The sequence below is a fragment of the Pleurodeles waltl genome, chromosome 7, assembly GCF_031143425.1.
Source record: "Pleurodeles waltl isolate 20211129_DDA chromosome 7, aPleWal1.hap1.20221129, whole genome shotgun sequence".
NCBI lineage: Eukaryota > Metazoa > Chordata > Amphibia > Caudata > Salamandridae > Pleurodeles > Pleurodeles waltl.
In genome coordinates, this window is record NC_090446.1 from 1,051,968,139 (window position 1) to 1,051,980,810 (window position 12,672).

The 12,672-nt window shown below is 42.3% G+C and overlaps 1 protein-coding gene across 1 annotated transcript in view; it reads right to left on the reverse strand.

Moving 5' to 3' along the window:
- CEP95 (centrosomal protein 95) overlaps positions 1–12,672 on the reverse strand; it is a 410,650-nt gene that overhangs the window by 325,468 nt on the left and 72,510 nt on the right. The window contains exon 4 of the mRNA XM_069199921.1: positions 6,948–7,061. Coding sequence (XP_069056022.1) covers positions 6,948–7,061 — 114 coding nt within the window. The remainder of the gene's footprint in view (positions 1–6,947; positions 7,062–12,672) is intronic.

Below are 12,672 nucleotides of genomic sequence, written 5' to 3' on the forward strand. Positions count from 1 at the left end.
AATGTGATGTCCTCACTTCTAAAACATAGCTTATAATCTGCATTCAGCAGACTAATTGGGTGGTAAGAATTCATGATGAGAGGTGACGCCTGTTTTTAAGAAACTATCACTGAGTCTTTAAAAGTGGATGGTATGGCAGTGCCGTCCCTGGTTGAGTTAAATAGTTCAGTAAAAAAGGAAGCATGTCTTTCAAAAATACATTGTATAACTCAATTGATATATGATCGCTACAGCTGGCTTTGGCATTAGGTGTATTCTGCTAGGTGACCGACGCCTCATGTTCCGAAATGCTAGGTATTAGTTTTGATGTTTTGAAATGTTTCCATTTGCTGAAGCCTAATTAGACTGAAGGACTATTCAAGGCTTGTTGAGACAGTGTGGTCTCTTTGGTAAACGTTCTTATAGTGTTAAAGAAACACTTCTGCAGTATCTTTATCCTCAGACTGAACTAAATTTTAAGCAGGATTTAAGATTTTTAAGATACATTGCGAGAGTCTTGCTTGACTGTGTGGACCATGCAAAAAGGCTGCAGATCAATTGGCTTTTCTCGTTTAAAAAAAAACAAAAAACCTTGAGCTGCTATTCTCCTCTAGAGTAAAGAAGCTTCTTACGTTCTGTTTAGCCAGTACAAGTTGTTCCTTTATCCTCACTCTTTCCTCCAATCTTGCCTTACCGAAGGCAACTTGAGCCATATCAACTGCCACATACATTGCTGCAACTTTGAAAGTCTCTGAAGTCCTCTTTCCTTCAAATCACCTTAGCCTTTATGTTGTTCTCAGACAAACGATGGATGGATGAGATGTGTTGGACCATATCTGCCAATGATGTCTGCCTAGGATGGCCATGGTGCTCACTACTCTAACAGATGTGGCATAGAAGAAACCCTATTGCCAAAAGCATCCTTTATTTTGCTTTATTTGAAAGGTGTGGGGGTTCCTGGGTTTCTACATCTTCTTTTAGCAGTTTACAGGGCCACAGAGTCTGCTCTGGTGAGGCCTACTTAAAGTACTGGGGTATCGATTGCTGCTTAATATTTGTTATCTAATTTCTGAATCACTGCAGCTACTGTTGCTGGTTTTAGCATCAGCTTTAATCCCACTTGCCAGAAGTGATGTTTCATTGGTACAGCTCTAATTATTATAGCTCTGACTTTCGGGTTTGTTGTGTAGCTATTTTAGCCATGTTTTAAACACTTTGTTTTAGCTACCTAGGCCTGCAGCTGTGCACTTTAATACAGACATGTTTTACTCAGCGTTGCTTTATTTTTTTAGCAATAGCTATTCTAGCACTGCTGTTTTATTTTCTCTATCTTGCTGTTCTTTCGCCTAGGAAAGCAACACATTCTTAGTAGAACATTCATTTCACTTTGTGCTTTCTTCAAGACTACAGCTAGATAGGGCTGCTGATAAACGTAGTATGCTGTGTCTCCAGCATTCACAGAAAAACACACACTCATACATGGGCACCATTTCTTAGAATGTCAGCTGTTTTAGTATAAAAACACCCCTTAATCCCAGACACGTTAGAGGGAGATTCCAGCCAGATGACCACAACTGTATGCTGATTGCTGCAAGTTCTGCTAGATCTACTTGCTTAGACGACCGAGCCCTGATCCAGATGGGGACGGTCTCTCTTTAGACCTCAGACCTTCTTTTCAGGTATATGGGATAATGTTTTCCTAGGGGGGAAACCCGAAGGGCAGATTAGGCTTAGTATGCTGTGCTCATACTTAGCATAGGTGAGGGGTTCTTGATCCACTCCACCGTTTAGACAGCATGATAGGACTGTATTTGTGTTTTACACTTTTAGTCACATGCCTGCTCCTATTGCTTTCTATCATTCTCGTTATTGCTATGCATTTGCTTTTATCTAAGATGCAGATATTTTAATAAATGTTTATTTAGATTTATTCTGCCTCTGTTGTCTTTGCCTGAGTGAGATCTTGGTAACTAGAGAAAGGGATGCGATCTGATGTACCACGATTCCCTGGGGAGTCTATCTTGCCATGAGTCCAGTTCCCACAATCATTTTGGTCAGAGATGGAGCACTACTAGTTAGCCGGAAACCCCAGATTAGGCCATCAGGTGTCACCTGGTGTGGAACTGTACCCAGTACCCACAACACAGGCGATCCTACCGCCGAAATCCAGTAGCCTCATTACCCTAATGAGTACCTACATGACACGTTGGCTCTCATAAGCCATAGAAAAACTGTTTCTTATAACTGAAGTTCAAATCTATTGGGTGCAATTGCTATTAGGCTATAAAAATTGGCAATGCTATCTAGCAGTGAATCCACTGGTGGAGGAATGGTTGGTTCTGCTACTGGTACTATAAAGGTCATCCTACTCACTTCCTCAAAGTCCGGAAAAAGTCATTGGAGAATAATCTTATAGATCCTATGTACCCACTTTAATAGGTCTTGGGGTTGTACGGGCTGCCAAGATTGGAGTCCTACCTAAACCTTAGAGCGGCAGGCAAGGTTTGTGGGATATCCAGTGGTTGCAAAGGCTCTGGCTGAGGCAGAGGTGCAGCTAGTAGGTGGAGTGGAGAAACGTTCTGGGGTACAGGATGAAGTGATGGGTGGGCAGGACGTTCAGGTCAGAAAGTGTGCATATTAATCAGGCATCATATTTTGTAGGTTTTTAAGTGCTCCAACTGGCACTGGTACAGTTGGAGTATCATGGTGTTTTTCATAATCACTTGGAGGGTCACAGAGATGGTTTTAGTGGGCTCTATTTTCCAGTTCAAGTTGAAGCAGCTTTACATGTGCGGCAGAATATTGCTCAGGGACAAATGTTCCAGCAGTATTGCTGGCCTTTTTCCTCCACTATTGATAGAACATTAATAGATGGCTCTGCCATTGATGGGACTGTTCTTAACAGACTGTGGCAACAGGACAGATGTCAATGGGACCAACATAGATAGCTTAAGCGCCAATGTGATGCTCTTCACTGGGTGCCGCTTCATCCTCAATTGTAGAGCGCTGACTTAGGTAGGTGTCACCGAGGTTTGGCTGATGGTCTGTTGACAGAGCAGTCATCAATGATTTTGGCTTCATAAATTAAGGTGAAGCTGCTCGTGGCACTGAAATGGCTTGAGGTCTTTTCTTCACTTCAAGCTCAGGGGTAGGATACAGATAGGCTAGAGTTTCCAAGTTCCTGTTTAGGGATTTTTTTTCCTGAAGTTTGTAAGATAGGAGAGCTGTTTCTTTCCGCAAAATTTTGTTTGAATCATTTATTAGAGAGCAAATGCAGTTTATGCACTTTTTCTTCTTATCCAGGGGAGTGTTCCAGACTGACTCAAATCTTTTAGTCTTTAGGCTTGTGATTGGGGTGCAGGAAGTAACTGTACCTCATGTGTAGATCATGAAAATAAAATATTTCCACAAACCTCACAGGCTTTTGAGAGGTTTCTCATTGAAGAGGTATCTATTTTCAGAAAAATCTTAAGCTTCTCATCTAAGCAGAAGGTAGCTGTGAATATCCCACAAAAGATAGTGTTGGGGGTATATATATATATATATATATATATATATATATACACACACACATACATACACACACACACACACACACACACACAGACACCCCCAACAAGCACAGATTCCTGCTTTTTTTTTTTATAATACTCTCCCCCCCCCCTCCCCCAAAACCATCCCCACCTTCTCCTCCACCAGGCACCCACCACCTTCGCGGGGCAAACATTCAAAAAAGAAAAGGGGGTCACAACATTTTGGAAACCAGCCAATAATCTATTTGAGACCAACAATTATTCATCAATAATTTTACTGCAAATATTACATTGATATTATCAATGATGTTATCAAAGAGGTCATGAGTGCCGTAGTTTGTAGGGTAATCAGTAGTGCATGGCAAGAGTGCGAGTTATAATCACCTTAGGGTGAAAGTTATAGTTGAGTTAACTAACTAACAGGTGAATTTCAATGGTCTTCTACTTTTAAAATGTAAACCTAACTATAATGTCTCTAATCTTGTTTAAATGTTTTTTTTTTTTTTTTTAAGTAAAGTAATTTTCATTACTATACGTTAATCTGACCACTGCTGCCGCAGCCATTGGCCATGTGTGGCGCCGACTGGTTGCAGAGCCAGCGGCCAACCCCTATAACAACCCAACCTCATGCTGCGCACGGCCTTTGGCTGTGCACAGTAGGGGCTGGCTGCAGACCTGGTCTATGGCCAGTCTCTGTGGGCAATGCCTATAACCACCTGGCCATGCGCAGCAGGTGCTGGCCACAGGGTCTGGCCTGTGGTTAGACCCTGCGGCAACCCCTATACCAACCAAACCCCGCATGCCCCCAACCCCCTTCCCCAGGCTGATCGTGGTCCCAGGAACCCCATCCTCGGCACCCGGCCTAAACATTTCCTTTTTTCAGGGGATAGAGGTGCACTACGCCCCACCCCTCTGCCCCCTTGGGACCTCACACTGATCTAGAAAGCTTTCCGGGGAAGTGGCAATCCCCTGCATTCAGTGTAAGAAGTGCACTGGGGAGGTGCTGGTCCCCAGGGCTATGGGGGGAGGCTATCAGGCCTCCCCCACACAATAAATGGAGTATGCCCCAGGGAAGTGGTGGTCACCAGGGCACGGGGGAAAGCAGTGCAACCCCCGCCCCACATTCTAATTACTCATCAATCCTGGGAGGTGGCAGCCATAGGAGGGGGCCCCATGCACTCTCCTTGTCACCTGGTAGTGGCTAACAAAGAGAAAAAGTGTGGGAGTACGACCTTAAAACAACAAAAAAAAAAAATAATAATAATAATAATAATAATAATAAATAAATAAATAAAGATTAAAAAATCTCAGTTAAATCTGATTTAAGAAAAATGCTTTTTAGCTGTGGCGGGGTCGCTCTTGGACCCCAGCACCATAGCTAAGGGATCAGGGTGACTCTAGCCTTGCCCCTTTTCTTATTTTTTTCCTTTTTCCGAGACTCAGCTGAAGTCAAGTCCGAACATGGCTGCTAACACTTCCTTGTTGAAGTGTTGGCAGCCAATCAGATATCAGCACAGGGACACAGTTGGATCCCTAGACACCCCTATGTTTCAACCTTTAATATCTCCAAAACTACTGAACAGATTAACACCATACCACGGAAAGTGTTATCTGCGGAACATGATCTAGCTTCCTGCCAAATTTGGTGTAATTCCTGTCAGCGGTTTGGGTTGTAGGCGTGTCAAAAGACCCTCTGGAAAAATATTAATAGGGAAAATGAGTTTTGGGACACCCCCTCCTTGTTCTCGGCCCCCGCTTGACTGATCACCCCGATACTTCCAAGACCGCAGCTGAACGGACCTGCGTGAGGTGCAGCAGCAATCTAAGGTGAGATGGCCGTGGAGTGCCGGGGGGGGGGGGGGGTTTGGATTGAGGGCAGGAGGGGTTTGGGTCTTTCGTATTTATAAAATATGGTTGTTGGAAAACGATAACACTTTCACGAAGAGCCATTCCATAAACAGGTTTGACTACCCTCTTGAAAATTAAAGAGTAATTAAGGAGCATCTACTGTGTATAGTGCCATAAGTGTCACCTCTAAGCAGTTAGGTGACCCAGTCATTTTAGAATCCAAAAACAGCCAAGTTCATGCAAACAATGTAAGCAATGCCTATCCAGGCCCTTACACTCTTGCGTCGGAATGATAGCAATGCCCTCCTCCGCAGCCTCCCAGAGTCAATATCTGACCCCCCCGCCCCCACCCTTAAAGGCAAACACGCCATAGTGTGCCTCATCAAGGGCCTGAGGCAATATGGCCACATCACTCTCAAATATTATGGAATCCTGCTGGCTCTCCCCTGCCAGTCCACATCACCTTCATTAGCAGCTGCATAGTCTACAAAGCCTTACAACTGTTACCCTCTTCTATCTTACATATAGGCACACTACCTCCAGTGTCTGCCATCACGCCCGCAACAAGGATACCATCAAATCAGAGATGGAGCACAAAAAAGGAAACATGAGACAATAATTCTCAATTTGTGCACCAGTGGTACGGAATGATATCCCTGTATCCATCAGTACCGCCCCAAGCCTGTTTAAGGAAAGAGTTGAAAATGCACCTCTAAAGAAAATAATTATTAACAGTCAACTGCCACTCTCAGAACCTAGCTTCCACTTCAATTATTATTTGCCTGTATCCTCTCCTTTAACTCCACACAGCGATCAATTATCTCTTGACTAGTTTCACAATGTACTACCAGGGCTGGGCTGGGAACCCAAAACAGCCCTGTTAAACGGTCAGCCCCCAAAGAGGTGCATAGTGTGCAAGCCTGACAACAAGAAAATAAGGGGGGGGAGATAGCAAAAACTGTGCATTCTACAACACATTTTTCATTATATATTCAATTATATTAGATTAGGATTGTACAGAAACAAAATATCTGTGACAAAAGCAGTATCCCACTGAGCAATGCACATATAATATGGTCCTGTGATCTGCATAGTATATGTTCTTTGCAGCAGGCATAGTAACCCTTGGCACTACCTTAGAAGATTTAAAACTGCCACTAGACAAAACTCTGATCACTCTCCAGCAGCCTCATTAATTAACAGACTTATGTTGGGACTTTTATTGTTGCCTGAAAACTGTGGAGTGTAGGAGGTGCTTTTAAAACTGCTGCACTGCAACAAAACCAGCCCCCCAGTAACAAAAGAACCGCCCCCTCCCCCTGAGTTCACCCCCCCCCCTCCCCACCCCCTTCTGGGGAAACCCTCCGATGCCAGATACGGCCAGTCCGGACTTGTGTACAACTACCATGTACATCCAATTTAAACTTGTATATGAGATGTATGAAGGGGGCTGACTGAAATAATTGAAATTCAAGCAGTGGATTCAAACAATCCCAGTATTAAATACAACTGAGGAAGAAACAAGGAAGAACAAAACAAGTAATGGCTTTTGACTGTACACTGAGAAAAAAATATTCAGTTGCTCACCCCCAGTCTGAGAAGAAGCTTCACTGATTTGCTCAGTGAGATATTCAAGCAAACCATCAAATATTTCCAGAAGATTCTTGATGGATTCTTTATCCCCTTTAACAATGTTCTCTCCTAAAAGGCAAATGGAGAAATGTACATAAACAAACCAGAATCATGTAGGCAGGCATTCGGAACAAATCGAATGAGTCATATTCACAGAACACCCTAACTGTAACGCTAATTTTAGCAGACCCCATGTGGTTTCTAGTGTATGTGGGGGCAAGCTGATGGTAAATACTGACAGACTGCTGAATTCTTCAGGAGAATGAAACCCACTTAGGCAACAGCACATTTCAGTTCAATTAGTTTATGGCAAACACAGTATTTAAATATCTTGCTACTACATGTTTTATTAAGGTGTTTTATAATACAAAAGTAAATACCAGATCAAATTACAAAACACCTTAATCACCATAGTAATTCTAGTTTTCTTATATGCCCCGAATCCCAAACTTGTAGCTGGATCTTTTTCTAACAATTGTTCTCCAGCACCACCAGGCACTACTACTCTGGTGTCAGCAAGTGCCTGTTTGGACCATGTGGGGGGGGGGGGAAGCAATGTCAAAGCCAGTAGGTATCTCCTAGTGGAGAACTATTAGCTTAGACAATATCAATGTGTTTTAACCATGTTGTACAGCAGCACAGCTGCTGTTCAGCATGGCTGAAAGTAAGGGGAAAATAAGTGATATGATACGGCCAGCGCTGTCCACATAACGCTTTTTAGGTAGAGTGTAGCAGAGCGCAAGCACTGCTCTTCTTGACATGTTGTAATCTATTCTGAGGGCTTTAACCACGCAGATAACTTTCATTCGTTCCTGGGCTTGCCTTTCAAAAAAAAGCCTTGATGTTGTTGGTAAATGCTTTAGGTTTGTCCTTCCTTGAGGCTATTTTGTTACCACCTTGGAGACTGACCCTGTTACATTAATTATTGCACAATTGGGAAGGTACCTTAGTGTGGCGCACTATTTTTTCTTTTGCCTCACCTCTTCCCTCATGGCAGTATGTTGTCTCTTCATCTTCCTTGGTTTCGGGCATCTTGCTATTTCTTTGTGATGTCTGCAGGGCTTTATTTATTTATTTTGCTGTACTATGTAGCATGAATTTGACTATAAACTATTGAAGCAACTTATGTTCTTTTGCAGCTTTATATGGTGCAAACTCGATACAAAGATATTACAGTGCTTTACATGAGCACCGGTTACATTAAACAAGAACACATTTATTGTTAACAGCAAGGGGAGATTAAGTGATTTGCTCAGAATCACAGGATGTCGAGACTCGAACAGTGTTCCCCAGGTCCAATGTCAGCAGCTCTGGCCATGACAACACATTCTCTCCCCTAGGGTTCTTTGTCTGGTGCGTGTCGGGGCAGTCTGGGAATAACTTTTCTTTTTTTTTCTTTTTTATATATATATTTAAAGCTTGGTGATACAGGTTCTGCCATTTCATAGTGCTGCAAAGCAAGTGCCATTCTTAACAAAATCACTATAATTCATTTGCAGTTTAGCTGCCTCTTCTGTTATTCTATTTTTATACAATGCTTTTAAAAGTTAGGCTGGTGTTGCCAATGTTGACAAATAATTTATTCAAAAGTTTAACACAGAAATATATGGCTGCCCCCTTTTCTTGGCTCCTAGCTCTTTTGACCCCCTCATTCTCTGGGTTAAATGCCATGAATGTGCCTCTGTCGCTCGATTGGTGCCATAAAAGTTTAGGTAAACACACTATAAAGGGTTGCATCTCTAGGGTATCACAGCAAGCTGTAGTAATGAGGCAGAAACACTCCCAAAGATGGCACTTTGTTGTGTCCTCTCTCCTGCAGTGACAGGCCTGGGAGGGTTGCTGTGGCACCTGACATACATCCACTACACTCCAAACCAAAACACAGAGGTAAAAGACACTGTCATTTACAACATCAATAGCTCTAAACCAAACAAATGTGAGACCTATTACATTGAAAATGCTTGTTGATCTAGCAGGAAGGCAGGACAGGCAACATAACACGGGGGGAGTATAAGTGATGGGGTAAATAACAATGCATGAGGAGGTTGAAAGGGATGGGGAAAGCAATCACTACTGGGCAACAGCACCATTGTGGGGCAGGGTGGTAGTGGAGGGGAGAAGGCCTGCAAACACATGCCCTCTTATGGAGTGCTGCAAATAAAAGAAATAATTGGGGCTGAAGCATGAGCAGAGGCAGGACGCTGAGCAAGGACAAGATACTTGAGTCCTACCACTATACTGGAATTTATAAATGATACAACAAAAAAGCAAGCAGCTAAGGTTTTATGACAAGACTGTTCCAAAAGGTTGCAAACAAAAGTGGTATTAAGTTATAACCCCGTCACATTCACTGTCCATCTTGCCATGTAAACAGCACATTTGAAGGTTATGAGGGATCAAGTAAAATAATTTGAAAAGAGCAGGAAATGTTGCTAAAATAGAAACAAACAATTGCATAACATATAAAGCCAGCTTTAAGATAAATAAAACAGTTGATAGAAAAATGTTGAGGTGCTGAAGCACAGGCTTTTCTTAAACAATAAAAAGTAGCAATTCATAATCTATTTAACTTCATTTAGATTGAAAAACCCTTCCTAAAAAATGCTGCTTGAATGGAGGTAGAGGTAAGTTAAATATCATCTATGCAAAAATATTTTATGGACCCATAAAGAGCTGGTAAGGGTGAGGAACGTTAAAGTTGTAAGGACATCCGTATTGCTTGCTGCGAGGTTGTAAAATGTGAAATTCTGTGAACTTTTATTGTAATTGTAATTGCATTTACGTAGTGCTTACTACCCCTGATAAGGCATTCAAGCTCTTTATGCCGGGCTGCACACTGCCGGGTACCCAATGTTAAGTTGGTTAGTCAGTATTTATTGGTTATAATTGGTTAACTGAATTAATCTTGTGCCCTAAAGGAATCATTTCCATGTATTTACACAAGTTTTATTGTGTTTGAAGGCGGAATTAATAGATCTTAGGTGTCGGCATCAGTTGTGGCATGTGAATTCATGCATATGTTTGGTAGGATTAATAAATGAGCTAGAGGGTTGAAGGGGTATTACTTACAAAGGAGTCTGTATGATCTTTGAAAAGCGGTGTAGGCAATTTTATTCAGTCCATTGCTCAAACACCAACAGACGACCATTTCAGCAGGAAGAGCTGATCAGCATAGGGGTCGGAAGGGTAAAGTTATTACTGGATACGTATATTGGGAAATATCAAGAGAGTTATGCAGCACTAAATAAGCAGCGGTCGTGTGATCTTAACGTGGGAAAATATAGGGGTAAATAATGCAAAGGGGAAATATAGGGGTAAATAATGCAAACATTGAATTTCTGCACGTGCTGAAGCAGATTTCTTTTGGTGTTCACCCTTAAAGTTTGGCTCACAGTATTAAAAGCATCCATTTGGATGCCCCTGGTTCAGCATGTTATAAGATGGAGTGAGAAGAGACTTCCAAGACAACAGAAATGTATTGCCTGCATTCCTGTGGGAGGGAGGTGGTGATCTGGACAGGGAAGTAGGATGGGTGGAGACAGGATTACCTCTAGAAATGTCTTGTTGATTGGTTCTTCCTCAACACTGCCCCCCCCCCCCAACCCCCTACCCTGCCAAAGCCCCCTCCTCCTCTCTCCAGGTCCATAATGGTCGGCAGTGCAGGCATCTCTGGAGCCAGCTTCAAAGATGTATCTGCCGTCTAGTCACCCTGAGCTAAATTTAGAATAAAAACAAATAAGGGCAGAGGATCACTTGTTGCCGCTGTCTGCCAGACGTTTCTGAGATACAACACATTGCACATACAAGAAGACACCACTTTTACAGTATTTTGTTACCATGTACAGCCAGGCATGGCTGTATGCTACGCACTACTAGCCACCGCTAACAAAATCAGTCATTCCAGCCAGATTCCCCAGGCACTTGAAATGGCAAAAACGCATTGAGGCTTTCTTTGTGATGGAAGTAAGATTCTTGTCTCTTAAATACTGTACATTTATTCATTAACCAGAGTCCAAAGGAAGCTAGCCCAGGTGCTTTTAAGTGGTTTAATCAGTGGTTCCCATCCTGTGGTCGGGGACCCCTTGGGGTCCACAAAGCCTCCTAAGGGGGGTGGTCTGTGACTGCTTAGAAAATTAAAGTGTATATACATATAGTGGCTAAATGTGCAATTGAAAGTTTTAAAACGTACTGTAAATGTCAAGGAATTTGAAATTGAAGGCTAAAAATGTAAATTAGTATACTCAGATTGATTTGTGGGAGCAGTGCTGGTGCATCCAACAGAATATAGTATGGATGATGTGCAGCTTTAAATGAATTTAGAAAAGCTCCAACGTTCCTATTAATTTTTTTTTCTTTTTTTAGTTTATTGATTTGCAAATTACATAAAAGGTGTTATCATTGTGTATGTTTTTCATGGAATGCTTGTTGTATTTTTTGTGTATTGTTTTGTGGTTCAAATCATCAACAATGTTCAGACCAGGGTCCGGATTCCAATAACGATTCAGTGGGGGGTCCCCGGGTTCCAGTAATGATAAAGTGGGGGCCCCAGAAGTCAAAAGGTTGGGAACCACTGGTTTAAATAATGCTTAATTCTGAATAAAAAGGTACACACCTTTAATTCCAAACCACTGACTGCACATCTCCACAGACTGAATCAGACTCGACTGTTCTTGTAACTACCAAATGCGTTGGGATGCTGTAATGTCAGATTGTGTGCTACACGAACACTAATCGAGGAAGCACGAGTATCTGAGGCACAATTTGCAAAAGATGATCCAAAATCACAATTCGTTAGGCTTTGCAGAGTTTGGCGTGCATGGGCCTCTTACAGGACTTTTTACGCAACAAAGAGTTCGGTCTTCAAATATATATGCTCACTATTAGGCACACTACTTCAACTGCATAACACTCCACGAAGGCAATAAAAAATGGTATATAATCACACTAAAATGTGCGCCCCAGGCCCGCTCTGAAAAGCCACAGCTTTCGCCTTGACACGTGCAATTTCATTTGGAGGGAGGGAAAAAGTTCAGATATACCACTTTGCTTGTAGGCGCTATCTGAATTGAAACCTGCGTTATACCTGCTATCAAAAGGTAAGGCAGGCTCACGCATGCCAGGGAAAAGATTTTTCAGGCACATGCGACGACCCAGTGTGGCAGAAGTACCTGCACCCACTAAAACATTGAAAAATATGCCTATTCATTTTTTTTTTTTTAATAAAACATTTTAGAAGTTCGCCTGAAACCACCATTATTGAGTAAACACAGCATAACTAGGCACTAATTTATATGAATATACTTCTTAAAATGTGCCTATAGTTATACCTTGGGATAGAACACGTCATGAAAACGTGAATTATGGGCTCCAACTGTTACACCTTTAAAAAAGTGAGGTGATCCAGGCCCATGTCCTACTGTTGAAACTGGGGCAAACCGAGTTGCCCCTCACGAACATCGGAAAAAAAGGTTAATTTTGTTTTTTAACTAGTACTTTTGGATTCAAACCATCTTTGAATAACAGTGTGAGAGGAACCTAACAAATAACAAAACAGACACAAACTCGTTTTAACTCGTTAACCCTCACCGTCTGACCTCACATATAGCTCCGGTGCGAAGCTACCCCAACACAAATGCTATTTACTCCCAGGATGGCCACCTTACTTCCGGTCATAATGCCA